Source organism: Varanus komodoensis, unplaced genomic scaffold (genome assembly GCF_004798865.1).
Source record: "Varanus komodoensis strain SLA01 unplaced genomic scaffold, ASM479886v1 scaffold4, whole genome shotgun sequence".
NCBI classification, from domain to species: Eukaryota; Metazoa; Chordata; class Lepidosauria; order Squamata; family Varanidae; genus Varanus; species Varanus komodoensis.
In genome coordinates, this window is record NW_025335941.1 from 589,786 (window position 1) to 602,706 (window position 12,921).

Consider the following 12,921-nt stretch of genomic DNA (forward strand, 5'->3'; position numbering starts at 1 on the left):
CATTTGACTGAAAAGACTGAAAAGCTTGTCCTTGATTGTGTTTTCCTGGTTTCTTTTATGCAGTTTGACTGCACAAATAGTAAACTGGATACAACAGTAATATGTTGGAAGGCTTACTAAGAAAAAAAATGGTACTAGATTTAGTGGTATTGAGAACCAATAAATAAGAAGGCTGCGTAACATGTTGGACTTAAAGTAAGAATAAACTTTAAAGTATTCTGTGTGCGTGCGTGCGCATGCACACACACACACATGCCTGCATGAGCTACTCTATAGAGATTACAGTGTTCCATGTTCCTAGACCATTTACTCAGTCCCAAATTAAGCATAAGCTTGTAATTTGCTGTTAACTTTAACAGCCCGTTCATATCTTTTACTTTAGGCTGCAATCCTATACTCTCTCACTTGGGAGTAAACTCCACTGAATTCAATGACACTTTATACTGAGATTATGTGCAAGGGACCACATGTAACTATATCTTCTTCCAGATTCAGAAAGAACAAATAAAAATCAGACAGTTTGGATCTTATTTGGGATTCTAAGTACACTTGATCTGATGAAGAAGCTAAGACTTGATCTGATAAAAAAGCTAAGAAGAAAGCTCTAACAAGACTACATATTCATTTTGATTTTAATACACTTTATCCATACTATTAAGTTTGTTCCCTGAGATATTTTTCTTTGTGTCCTGACAATAGCCAAAATAGGGTAATGGATGACCTTAGCTGTGGGCAAACCTAAATGGTGAGATTCTTTTCCTGGACAGGCCTTTTGAGTGTTTCCTCTCTCTTCCTCCCTGCTGTCCATGGACCATGTGTTGTCCGCCTCTGATGTGTTTTGCCCTGGGAATTCCATGCTTAATAGTGTCTGGTGAAAAGACCAAGTGTTGCTGCACACAGCTCTAGCCCTTCTGAACACAAGACACACAGCTGGAGGGTCTGGAATATGGTTTGACCAACAGCTTATGGTGGGTGCGTATTTCCAATTCTTTATTCATTTACATAAACACTGATGACTATTGGCATGTGCTTTGCATGTGCACAGTGCATGTGCTTTGCACTGCCAGCAGGTGACTTCTTGTTTGGTCAAGGCATGGTTCCTTTCCTTCACACCAATTGGGAAGAGGGCTCAGCAGTCACATAAAATCTTTTTACCAGCTTGAATTCCTTGTAGCACCCTTTTATGACGCAACCTGCTGTTTAGACTAAAGCAAGACTGGCTCACCTGTAACTTTTTTATATAATAAAAGTGAATTGATCAGGATTGTAAATCAGTGACTTGTCCCCAATGGGGGCATAGCCATGACCATGACCGTGGTATCCAACCGTCTTTGCACCATAAAAAAGGCCAACTTGACAACTGGTAAAAGGAAAAAGCTAGACATGAAGCTGAATATTCCAACTTTTAATTATTGTTTCTTTGCTCTTTTGTCTCCTTCTCTCAATAAATGCATTCTTTTGCAGGAACTTGACAGTTCAACCTATTTTTATTGGACCAGAAAGCAAACATTGCTCCTACTGCCAGGGTCAGTGATTATGTATAAGCCCTGCCTGTGGGAAGACAAATCCTTTCCAGGACACAATGTTCCACAGACAGAGCATATGCAATGACAGAGAAAAGTCTAGTTATCCTTGCAGGTACCAGCCTCCTACCCTTCAATCAAAACAGCTGTTTTGTTCTTTCTGTTCTTACCTGTAAAGGTCTCTGTACATGGATTGACTCCAGCAAGGCGTTTGGAAGTCCCAAAATCAGAAATTTTTACTACTCCACTGTATGTATTCACTAAAACATTGTCTCCCTGAAGAAAAAAAGAAAGGTAGCAGGTACTTATGCTAATCTACAGAAACTCTTCCAAGAATCTTCCATAATCTGCCTTTTTATATTTGTTAATAAAATCTATCTTCAGAATTGCTAAGTCTTCCTGAAAGTACACCTTGCATTAGTGGAATGATCAAATAGAGCTTGCATTTGTGTAACGAATCATAACTGTAGTCCAGTATGATGCACATACTCACTTTGATGTCTCTATGTACAATCTGGTTCTCATGGAGGTACTTCAGGCCTTCTAGGATCTGCTTGGTATAGAACTTAATAGTAGGTTCTTTCATTGGCCCCCATTTTGATCTTAGGAGTGCAGAAAGACTTCCTGGATTTAAGCAAAGGGGAAAAGACACAAAGTAATTCTGCCCAGGGCAAGCAGGCCTGTTAGAATTGCATCCCTAGTACCATTTACTTTATGTCTGCATAATCCTGCATGTGTTTCTGGGACTGAACATGTATACTTACCATACTGACCACAGACTTCAGTAATGTAATGTAATGTAAATATACATTATACTGTGTCACAGGGTTTACTAATACTGAGCAAAACAGACGCAAGAACTTGTATGATGCTGTACACATCCATGAAGCAGTAATTCCAAACAATAAACAGTACATCTCAGCAGTCTCATTTCAAAACAGACAGCTGTATGAATGCAGAAGAGTTAGTTATATTGGTCTAATAAGAGACCGTCCTACTCCATTCTTTTAAGAGAGCTTTTCTTAAGGAAAATGAGTTGCCTTGTAACAAGACCGATCAATGGTCTATCTAACCCTGGTTATACTACCTGAAGAGGCTCACCAAGCTGTCTTTCCCAGACCTACCTGGATGCGTCAGGGATCACATCTCAGGCCCTTTGATATAATGTACATGTACTACCCTGAATTCAGGGTCCTTTTTCTGAGTCCAGTTTGATACAAATTATTTTAAACAGCCTTTGCCCCTTTTTTGTGTCTTCATAGTTAAGGAAATGTATAGACAATCTGAAAAACCTCAATAACTATAATATTAGGAATATATAATTGGGCTTTGGACCAAACAGACCTCAGATACAAACTGCAATGAACAGAGACTCAGGGCCTGAAAAAGCAAAGTTTTTCATGAAGAATGATCACCCTATCCTTCATCTTAGGCTTATGCAGAACCCCACTCACTAGAGAGAAACTAACCAATTGTATTAGAAAGTTGTTCATTCGTAAGCATCCTGAGCTTAATTTTCATGAACACAATTAGGAGGTGTGTGTGGACTGAACGGGGGGCGGGGGGGGGGATCCTAAGGGATTTCTTAAGGGAATGTACTACCATGACATTGGATTGATGCCCGGCACCTTTAATAAATACACTGATTACATCTCAGATTATATCCTCCTTCCCACCAACCCTTTTCCCTTACCATTCCCTACTACTGGAATGCCCTCCTAACTGACTCTAAGTGATGACTCTTACGGGAAACTTATATTCAAGTGCCTCCTTAAGACACATCTGTTCATCTCACCTTTTCCCTTTATGTTCTGCCCCATGTCTTGTTTTGAAGCACAGACTGTGAGCAGGATGTGTGTTTGGTTTTAAATTTTGGCACACCTAATCCTTTAATGCACCTTTCAATAATAGTGATAGAAACAAGGGTGTAGGTGGGATTTCCACCATCCTGAACCTAATACTAGGTTCAGACAATTCTCTCCAGAAATTTAATGCAAGGGCAGTCAGAAATAAAATTCTTAATTTCACCCTGTTCCACTTAAAGTCACATGTAAAAATGGTATTTCTGTCAGACTATACCAGGTATACCAGAATATGGATGCACATTCTTCAATGAGCAATCCACTTTCTTGGACTGGGTTCATACTGTTTTAATTTAGGCCAAGAAATTGGTCTACAGATATTTGAGAGGTGAAGGAATGTGATCTGGTATATGTTTAGACAGAAAAAGTCTTACAACTCCCAGAATGCCCCAATCAGTCATGGATGCTGTAGAATGCTGGAAATTGTGGGCAATTTTCTCTGCGTAAACAGGCACAGTATTTAGCCCTAATTACGCCATCCTAGATGTTAGGTTCTACTCTGATTTATAGTATGCTATAATATCAGCGGAAATGTCTATGATACAAACCTCCTGGCACCTGTTCCATGAAGATTTTAATATATCCATCTTCAGAAACAGAACCAAGATACTGGACAATGTTTCGATGCTTTAGATATTTGTGGAGGGCAATTTCTTCATGCAGTGGCTGAGAATATCTATCAAGAAAATATATAAAAAAACTGCAGCTTATACAAATCAGAAGAAAACCTACTTGTTTAAAATCTCTCAGTCATTGACATAAGGCTTGAAGCTATGAAACAATGTCACAGGAAGACAAGGCAAAGTCCCTGCAATGGTACACAGTTCCTAAACCAACTTCAGGACCATGCAGTGGAAAATATACCATTGTGAGAAATGAAATGTTAGTGTTACTAAGTGTTAAGGATGAAAAACAGGAATAGGACAGGATCATTGAAGTCTCTTAAGGCAAAAAAAAGCCTGAGAATCAAAACATGTAAATGGTTGTTCTAATGATGTTTCCTATATAAAAAGTTCCGAAAAATACCAGAAGGGGTAAAATTGGGGGACAGTGGTAAAACTGTCACCTTCAGTGGAGGAGAGCAGACAATGGATTACTTTACAACTGGCGATAACGAGCCTGGAGAAAGGCCTGTTCTCATTATCTCATCCTCCCCACAAGATTTAAGAAACATTTTGGCGTCAAGTAAGAATTTTCAAGGCCACTTCGGCCTGTTGACCTCTTAGAAGGTACTGCGCATGCGTAATAAGTTTATGAATAGTAAATGACACACCTCTCATAGATAATAGGCTCATTAGTATGAACATGGGATGTATGAGCGGGAGGAGGGAAGATATTAAGGAGTAGTATGATGTAGGCAGATGGGGAAGATTCTGACTTCTTAGTAACCAGTCAATGGCGAAGCGGGGATAGCGTTGAGCATCGGGGAAAGGAATGTATAAAATCTCTTGTAAACAGTAAAAGATTGCTCCTTGTTTCTCAGACTACTGAGGCATTGAGCCAGCCTTTGCAAACGCTTTTTGTATGGAATAAACTGCTTGTACCTGCTTGAATCCTGTCTCAAGGAGTTTTAAATCTCACACCATCAAATGGAGGCAGGAGTTGAACAGAACAAGACACAGTCACAACGGGGACACCACTTTGCCCCCATACTCACGAACATCATAGACATGCGACATGTTACTTGGACTGAATGAAGGAAAGAAAGAACCAAGAAGAGGGAAAGGAACTAATACTAATAAAAACATTGCAGAAATGTTCTCAAGTGTTAGAAGAAGGTTTAAGGAGTCTGAAATATTTCAGAAAGAGGTTTCTTCCCTCAGGGGCAGCTTCTATATTTTAAAAAGTCTTACAGATTCTTCCTCTGTTTCGAACTGCTCTTCCATTGATTTTTTTTCTTGCATTTTAACTGAACGAAGCATTACAACTTCATGAAATCACAGTAAGTAAAATATTAAGGCTCACCTGCTGTCTCTCTCTGGTATTTCTTTGATAGCTATTCGGACTTGATTGCTAAGATCCCTTCCAGCATAAACTATCCCATAGGTTCCTTTACCTAATACCACTCTGTCTCCATTCTCATCATAGTCATACTCATACTAAAGGCAGAAAAGAGAGATCCATCATTCATATAAAAATAAAAACATTGCCAAAGCATAAGCCTGACTTTAAATACACGCTATGAATAATGTATAGCCTTGAAGATCAACAGAAATCAGTCCCCTAGAAATTAAAGAGTAAGCATTTTATAATGTGTGTAGCTAATCACGGTACTAAACCTATAAACAATTTTGTCTGAAAAAGAGCCAGATGGTTTAATCAGCAGAGTCACCAACAAAAATATATTTTAAAAAAATTATATAATTAGCTGTTCCTCACATGGGCATTATTTTTATTTGTGGAGAATGCAAAATAGGAGCAACTAAGGTACAGCAAATGGGCATAACATGTTATATACAGGGAGATCTAAGAACAACTTTATAACTGACATTAAAAATCTGGTATGTGATGATAGCACATTCCAAGATGAGGTGCTGCTCATCTTGCTTCTCAACAGATATTTCCTGTTTCTAAATCTGCTGACACAGCCTACGCAAGTTAGTCCATGCAGCACACCAGGCCCACTGGGCTTCCCCAGCTGTCCTTGCTCTTTGCTGCTGAAATTAAGAGCTTAAAGATAAATTATGTTTGCATTTTGACACTTTCAACCTGCCCCTTTTCCTTGGCCCTGCCCTCATTTTGCCTTTGCCCCCAGCTACTTCACTGTGGTCCTGGTTAGCAGTGGAATATGGCCAAAGTCCTTCCGGGAAATGGAGTTTGGCTCTTGGCTTGAAAGAAGGTCAGCATCCCTGTCCTAATCTAATTTCTCTATCTCTAAGACAAGAAGGGAGGTTGGGATGTTACAGCAGCTGCTCTAACAAGTGAAAACAGAAAATAAATGAGTTACATTAGAAATAGAGTAATACAAAGAAAAATAAAATACACTCTATATTAAATATTAATCTGGGTTTCTACAGGGATACAACATTTGGTCAAAAGGAATCTCGCAATTCATGCATGTAGAAGAAAAGCAGATTGTAACCATTCTGTAAATATTATACTTAGCAGGTGTTCAAAAATAATGAGTTATATTTCACAGGATCTACAAAGTCAGTTCTCTTAATTGTTTGTTTCTCCATCTTTCTGCATTAATACATGGATCAGGCCAATAGACGTATTTCTCACTTGTGGGTAAATCTTCTGTCAATATGCCCTTGAAATTCACCTTCCTTGCCCTGCCTCACCACTCCTCCAGTTCATTTTAAAAGTTATTGCCAAGTTTTCTGTTGCAGTACAGACTGTGCCAGGGAAGTCTCTGCTTACCCTAAAATGACATGCCCACTAAATTAGTTCACCTTTCAAACAGTTTCATTTTCCATGCTTCAGCACTTCACAGTTCATCATTCTGCTGTCATGTGATATGTGCTATTACACAAGATGACACAACTGGAACCTGATAATGGTTTTTTTTAAAAAAAGAAACATATCTGTATTTCACAGCTACAAAACAGTATTCAGCAGACAGAAGTAGCAGGAGGGCAGGAAATGGTTTTACAAAACATTAACCCAAGTTTTTTAGTATATTTATAGTTGCATACTCCTATGTATATTTATTCAGAAATAAGCCCCACTGTATTCAATGAGGCTTATTTTCAGGTAAATATCATAATATTACAGGCTTAGTATGTGCATATCATATGAAGAAAAAATGTTTATGTAATGGACAATTCCAAGGCTTACATATCTAATGGAAATTATGTTTCACTTCATATTTAAGTGATCAAATTCCAATTGATTGGTCAGAAAGAAAAAGAAGAGCTTTATTATCAGATTAGGTACTCAAACTTCACTTGGAGCAAAGAGGGCATATAAGGGTGCAATTGTATGCACATTTAGACAGAAAATAAAGCCTACTACTCTCAGAATGCCCCAGCCAGCATAGTTGGGATTTGTGAGCTTTTCTTATCTGAATATGCATAGGATCGCACCTCTAATTGATTTCCATAGAATCATAGAATAGTAGAGTTGGAAGGGGCCATGAAAGTCATTGGGTCTATCCCACTGCTGTTGCAGGACACCAGTTTACAGCATTCCACTCAGATGACTGTCCAGTTTCTTTTTCAACGTCTTTAGTATGGGAGAGCCAATGACCTCTCTAGGCAACTGGTTCCACTCTCACATTTCTCTGACAGTTAGAAAACTTTTCCTGATATCTAGCCTGAATCTAGGTTGTCACAACTTGAACTGATTATTCTGTGTCCTACATTCTGGCATTAGCAAAAAGAGATCTTGACCTTCTTGTTTGTGACAGCCTTTGAGGTACTTAGTTCATGCCCCCCCCCCCCAGTCTTCTCTTCTCAAGGCTGAACATTCCCAGTTCTCTCAGTCTCTCCTCACAAGGCAGTGTTTCCAAACCATGGATCATTTCTGTTGCCCTTCTCTGGACCCTTTTGAAATGACCTTGGCTAAGAGATGCACACTGCTGTCAAGTTCATTAGAAACCTATTTGAACGTCTAACACAGCTTTTCAGATTACAGGGCCTTTGATGGCATCTGCATCCAGAGTGGAAACATGCAGAATTGCCACCTAAATTCCATGGTACAAAGACACCCAAATTACAAAATTTGTAACCTCAAATGTTTGCTAAGCACAACTTTTTCCTATTTATTTTATCTTTTAGGATTTTATATGTAAAACAATTGCAAAATCTTAGCAAGCAAAAAATCATGGGCAAAAGCAAACAACACCATGCTGATTGTCAGGATTTCTCCAAATTCCTTGGCAGAACTCTATCGGTCCTGTTCCAAGCTGCAGTACAGTTTGCACTGCTCAGAAGGGTCAAGCAGAAAGGCTGAGATGAGGTGATGTTCAGGCGTACACAAGATATCAACAAAGATTTTAAGAGGCACAAAAAGAATGCTAACAACAACTACAAGTTTTCACATGAGGTCTCAAGCAATATGAATGATGAATGCCTCATTTTTGTTTAAGAATTATGTTTCTAGTTGCTTAATTTGGACTTATTTAAAAGCTAAGTGTTATTATTTTTCAGTTACTAACAATAGGAATAGAGAAAGCAATTCCTCCCAATGCAGAGTTTTTGTTTCGCTAAAAAACAAACAACCTTACTTCCAATGTATCACCATCAATCTCTCCTTCAAGTTCCAGAGTACTTCCAACAGCATCAGTTAAAATCTCTTTAACCAAACTACAGAATCTGAAAATGAAACATGTGCCACAGTCAAATAATTCATTTCTTGTTCAACTGGCCAGTTTCGCAATTTATATGAACAATGGTTTATTTGCTGACAGGTTTTCACTAGTGCATTTCCAAAACCATCATTGTCAGAATGATATGCTATCTTTTTTGTAACAGAGCAAAATGCTTATACATATCAGAATTTCAAAGTACACTAATCAACACTAAGCTCTTGAAATACTCTTGGCTGTTTTAATTACTGAAAATCAGTCCTGGTCCAAGTCATTTTGTTGCCTGAAACTAAGCCCAAATAACAGCACACCACTAATACTAGGGTCAGTGCTTTGAAAAAATACCTTGTTATACACGCAAGACAGCTGAACAGAAAAAGGAAAGTGAGATTGTTCCCGCAATAACAAATAAGATTTTGTGTTGTATGACATCTTTGCCACTGCTGAAGTAATTTTCATTAAAAGGAAAGTTTCATTAATAGGAATCTTCTCAGCACTTGCGATATAACTCAGTAACAGGGACTGAATGGAAAAGTAGAATGAATATAACAGGATTTCACTTGGAGTCTCTTGTAAGCAACATTTAAAAAAATACATTGGAGGTTGGTGTCCTATATTTGTCAACCACTACAATATTTGGGGACCATGTGAATAGACTGGAACACTCTGATGTTGTCTGTAAGGAAAGGGTGCAAGTGACAGGAAGAATCCAATGGTGTCATTCAACGGATGAAACTGGTCGGCACAACTAGTTTCATCAACACCACAGGGAAGTGGTGATTCTTCTTTCCTTCCTCCTGGAGCCCTCATACATCCTCAGCATCTGCCTTGGAGGTCCAGAAGGGCTGCAGGGGTGGTTTACAAGCATACAGTGCAGGGCAACTGCGCCAGCTATGAGGCATAAAGAGAATAATCAGACAGAAGATTCCCAACATGCCTCTGACCTTAGATTTAAAAATCCATATTATCCTGTGGTCCCCCAGAGGATGTCTGAGACCCATGAGATCACACACTTAATGTCCAGAATATGATATTAATCGTAAGGAATAGAGAAAATGAATTCACAAATGAAATTTTGTTTCTTATGTGAAAACATGACAGAATTTACAGCATATTCTCTGTTTTTGCATGGTTTATTTCAGTGTAAAGTAAAAACAAAGTAAGACAAAACAATTCTCTCACCTGCTACATTGGTTCTCTGTAGAAAAGTAGATTTGAAAGTCATCAGAGTTGTCATGAACATACAGAAAACAACATCGTTCATCAAATTTAGATATGCTGCAAAAGGTCCAATGTCAGTAACATTATTCCTGCTAAGCACAAATGATGTTGATAGGAAAGGGTGGCATGAAGGTGAAGAAACAACTGGCAAAAATAAACTAATTAATTCATACAAGAACATCTCAGAGGCAAAGACTCAAGCAGTGAATCTGGTCACGATACTGAAAAGTCTGGCTCCAACTAATTGGAGAAATTATAACGCATAAGACACGGCTAGCGGCTACGAAGATAAAGGAAAAAGGGAAAGAACAGAGAGAAAGTTAAAGAGCGTATGTTCTGTGCATTGGATGTCACAAAACAGGTTACATGGTAGAATAATGGAGAGGGCTAAGAAACATGACCTTCAAACAAACACCATGGCAATCTAGTTGTAGTAAAGCATAAATGCTAAGCAGAATACAGGTATTCTGTTGGCTGATTTTTTCTTTCTGGTTGCTTACTACTATACCAATCTTCTTATAAATTCAGATTCAGAATCAATTTAATATATCTTCACTTTCAGAAAATCTATTTAGCAATGTTTATCAGGAACTAATATTATAAGGAGAGAAAAACAACTACATTCCTCTCCCACTCTCCAGTATCTATGTTTTTCCATATGGCACACAGAAAATCCCTGCAGTTCAAATTGCTGAAGTTTGCAGACAGTGTTTGTCTAGTCCAAGATGCATGAGACAGATAAATCCATACCAGGGTAGATGAGCAGGAGGAGAGAGCAATGACAATTTTCAAAGGCTGTGTAAGAAAAATAATCAATATCCACCTGAGTTTCCAAATTTGAATAGAGTCAATAAAAAAATCGTAAAACATGTCAGGTTGTACATGATTGGTGTTATATAATGAGACATCCAGGCACTTGTCAGCAATTTATCTGCTGCTTTTTGCACCATGAAATTCTAGAACCTTTTGTAAAGGCAGTTCCACATACAGTGGAGGTGTACATTACAACCTCTTAGGCCGTAAGGAGGCATCTGATGCTGGCTCAGTGGCGGCACGTGCATTCACACTTGCACATAGACACACATTTACACACACACATCACCCCAGCAATCATGATACAGACTGCTCTTTCCTGGCGTTGTATGATCTGTGAGGAAAAACGAGTACAGGCAGGGGGGAGTCTGACAGGTGGAACAGAGTCAGGTTAGCTATGCAGAACACAGTATAGGCTTTAGGGGTCTGAAAACCATGCCTCCTTGGCATTAAACATGCTACAGCGATCTAATTTGAATACAATGCCATCTGAAGCTGTAACAAATTTTCTTTTTGTCTTAACTACAATGTTGCAATGAAGACTTTCCAGAAGGGATGCAACAATACAGTACAGGCAGGAAGTAAGATTAATTTCCCATAATAGAGACAGCAGGAGATATATCTGTAAGAATTTCTCTCTCTCCCAACACCCTATGACTACCCATTTCAAAAAATCTGTTGTTATGAAAACTAGGTTTTCTCCATTAATGTATACTACACCTAGAGTGAATGAGTGGGGGTGGGGGGAACCTTCTCAACTTGATCAGAGAAATGAGCCTATTAATTTGAATTGATTCACTCAGTCACATTTAGGGCAGTATGAATGGTAACACTAGAGGAAGTGAAGAGAGCCACACCTCTTCCTTTCTCTTTTTTTAAGGGATAAATTCCATTTCCTGCTACTGCCTACATCAACATTCTGCCTACATGAGACCTAACATTCATGACAGAACCTACTGATTCCAATGAATGTACAGTCATCATTAACCTGAAATCCTTCTTAAGCAAAATGGTAAGCCAGGTCAAAACTCCAGTTAAAAGGAAATTATTAAACATGCTAGCATGAATGATTGAATGGCTTACCCCACAACTATTAAGAAGCCTGGATTTAAGAGATCCATAGCATTACCTCTGTAACAACTCTTACTGTTTTAAAAAATAAAATACACGCAGACATATGCTAACTTCTAAATTTCAGTATAGGTGCTTTTTTGAGAATTCTGAAGGAAGGAGAAAACATCTGAATGTGACTCAAAGTGTGATTAATATTTTTCCTGTGACAGATTTAAATCATCGAACGGAGGCACATAATAAGATCCTCTCAGAGTTAAGTAAAATAAAGATATTCACAGGTTAAACAGGAATGGGACAGTTTTCAGACTGACAAGATCTCTAATATATGCAGGAAGCGACAAGCAAACTGGCTAGGAAAAATAGCAATTTCAACCTTTGAAACATCCATTTCTTAAATGAAGTTAATGCTGTATGTTTTTTTTACTATTTATACCTGAAACAGAACTTCTCAGTCCTGTCTCACTTATCACCAGGTGTGCCAACCCATCTGTTTACATAATGAGCAATATAAGTGAAACAAAACGTAAGCCGCTTAAAGCATACCAACCTTATTCCTCTGATAGAAGATGCTGTAAAATTCCATTCATGAATCTGTTTCTGAAAATACATAAGCAGAACAGATTATTTCAGAACAAGTTCACTAGCGTATCTCTTCACTTGCTGAGGTTTGGAAGCATTGGTGGTTGACAAGTCACCATGGCCTATTAACCACCTTCATACTGTGCAAACCCAGTCAAAGCCACAAGCTGAACAGTGAACTTCAATGAACTGCACCCACAGTCAAGTTCCTGAAAATGCATAACAACAAGTGATATTGCAGCTATGTAACGTTATCATAACTCCTGGAGAAAGAGAGATCCTTCCTGTGCAGAATAAGTGTGGCAATTACTGCTTGCCACTGCAGAACGAACACAGCGCTTGTTCATTCCAGAACTGTCGGGAAGGAGCGACACAGGGAGAAAACTACCTCTTGCGCTCGCAGCTTTCTGCTTTCATTGAACAACCCAGGTCTACCCCAATCCCGAGTTGTTTCGTGACATGCAAACCCAGGAAAATCTGGGTAGTTCATGTATTAAACCAGGGTAATTGACTCTCTGATATTCCCCAAGTGGCCACATCCCTTTCCCCCAGCTTGTTTGAACATTTTGCAGCTTTGTGTTATTTTTTCACTAGTCCA

At 38.6% G+C, this 12,921-nt stretch overlaps 1 protein-coding gene across 5 annotated transcripts in view; it reads right to left on the reverse strand.

The window, feature by feature from the left end:
- MAP3K15 (mitogen-activated protein kinase kinase kinase 15) overlaps window positions 1-12,921 on the reverse strand; it is a 72,079-nt gene that overhangs the window by 17,435 nt on the left and 41,723 nt on the right. For all 5 annotated transcript variants that reach the window (XR_006415813.1, XM_044441398.1, XM_044441400.1 and 2 more), the window contains 7 exons: window positions 12,292-12,341; window positions 9,819-9,914; window positions 8,556-8,643; window positions 5,351-5,484; window positions 3,934-4,061; window positions 2,017-2,147; window positions 1,694-1,799 (listed from right to left, as the gene is read on the reverse strand). Coding sequence is in view for 4 of the 5 variants with exons in the window: in XM_044441398.1 (XP_044297333.1) it covers window positions 1,694-1,799; window positions 2,017-2,147; window positions 3,934-4,061; window positions 5,351-5,484; window positions 8,556-8,643; window positions 9,819-9,914; window positions 12,292-12,341 (733 nt within the window). In the remaining variant the exon portion in view is untranslated. The remainder of the gene's footprint in view (window positions 1-1,693; window positions 1,800-2,016; window positions 2,148-3,933; window positions 4,062-5,350; window positions 5,485-8,555; window positions 8,644-9,818; window positions 9,915-12,291; window positions 12,342-12,921) is intronic.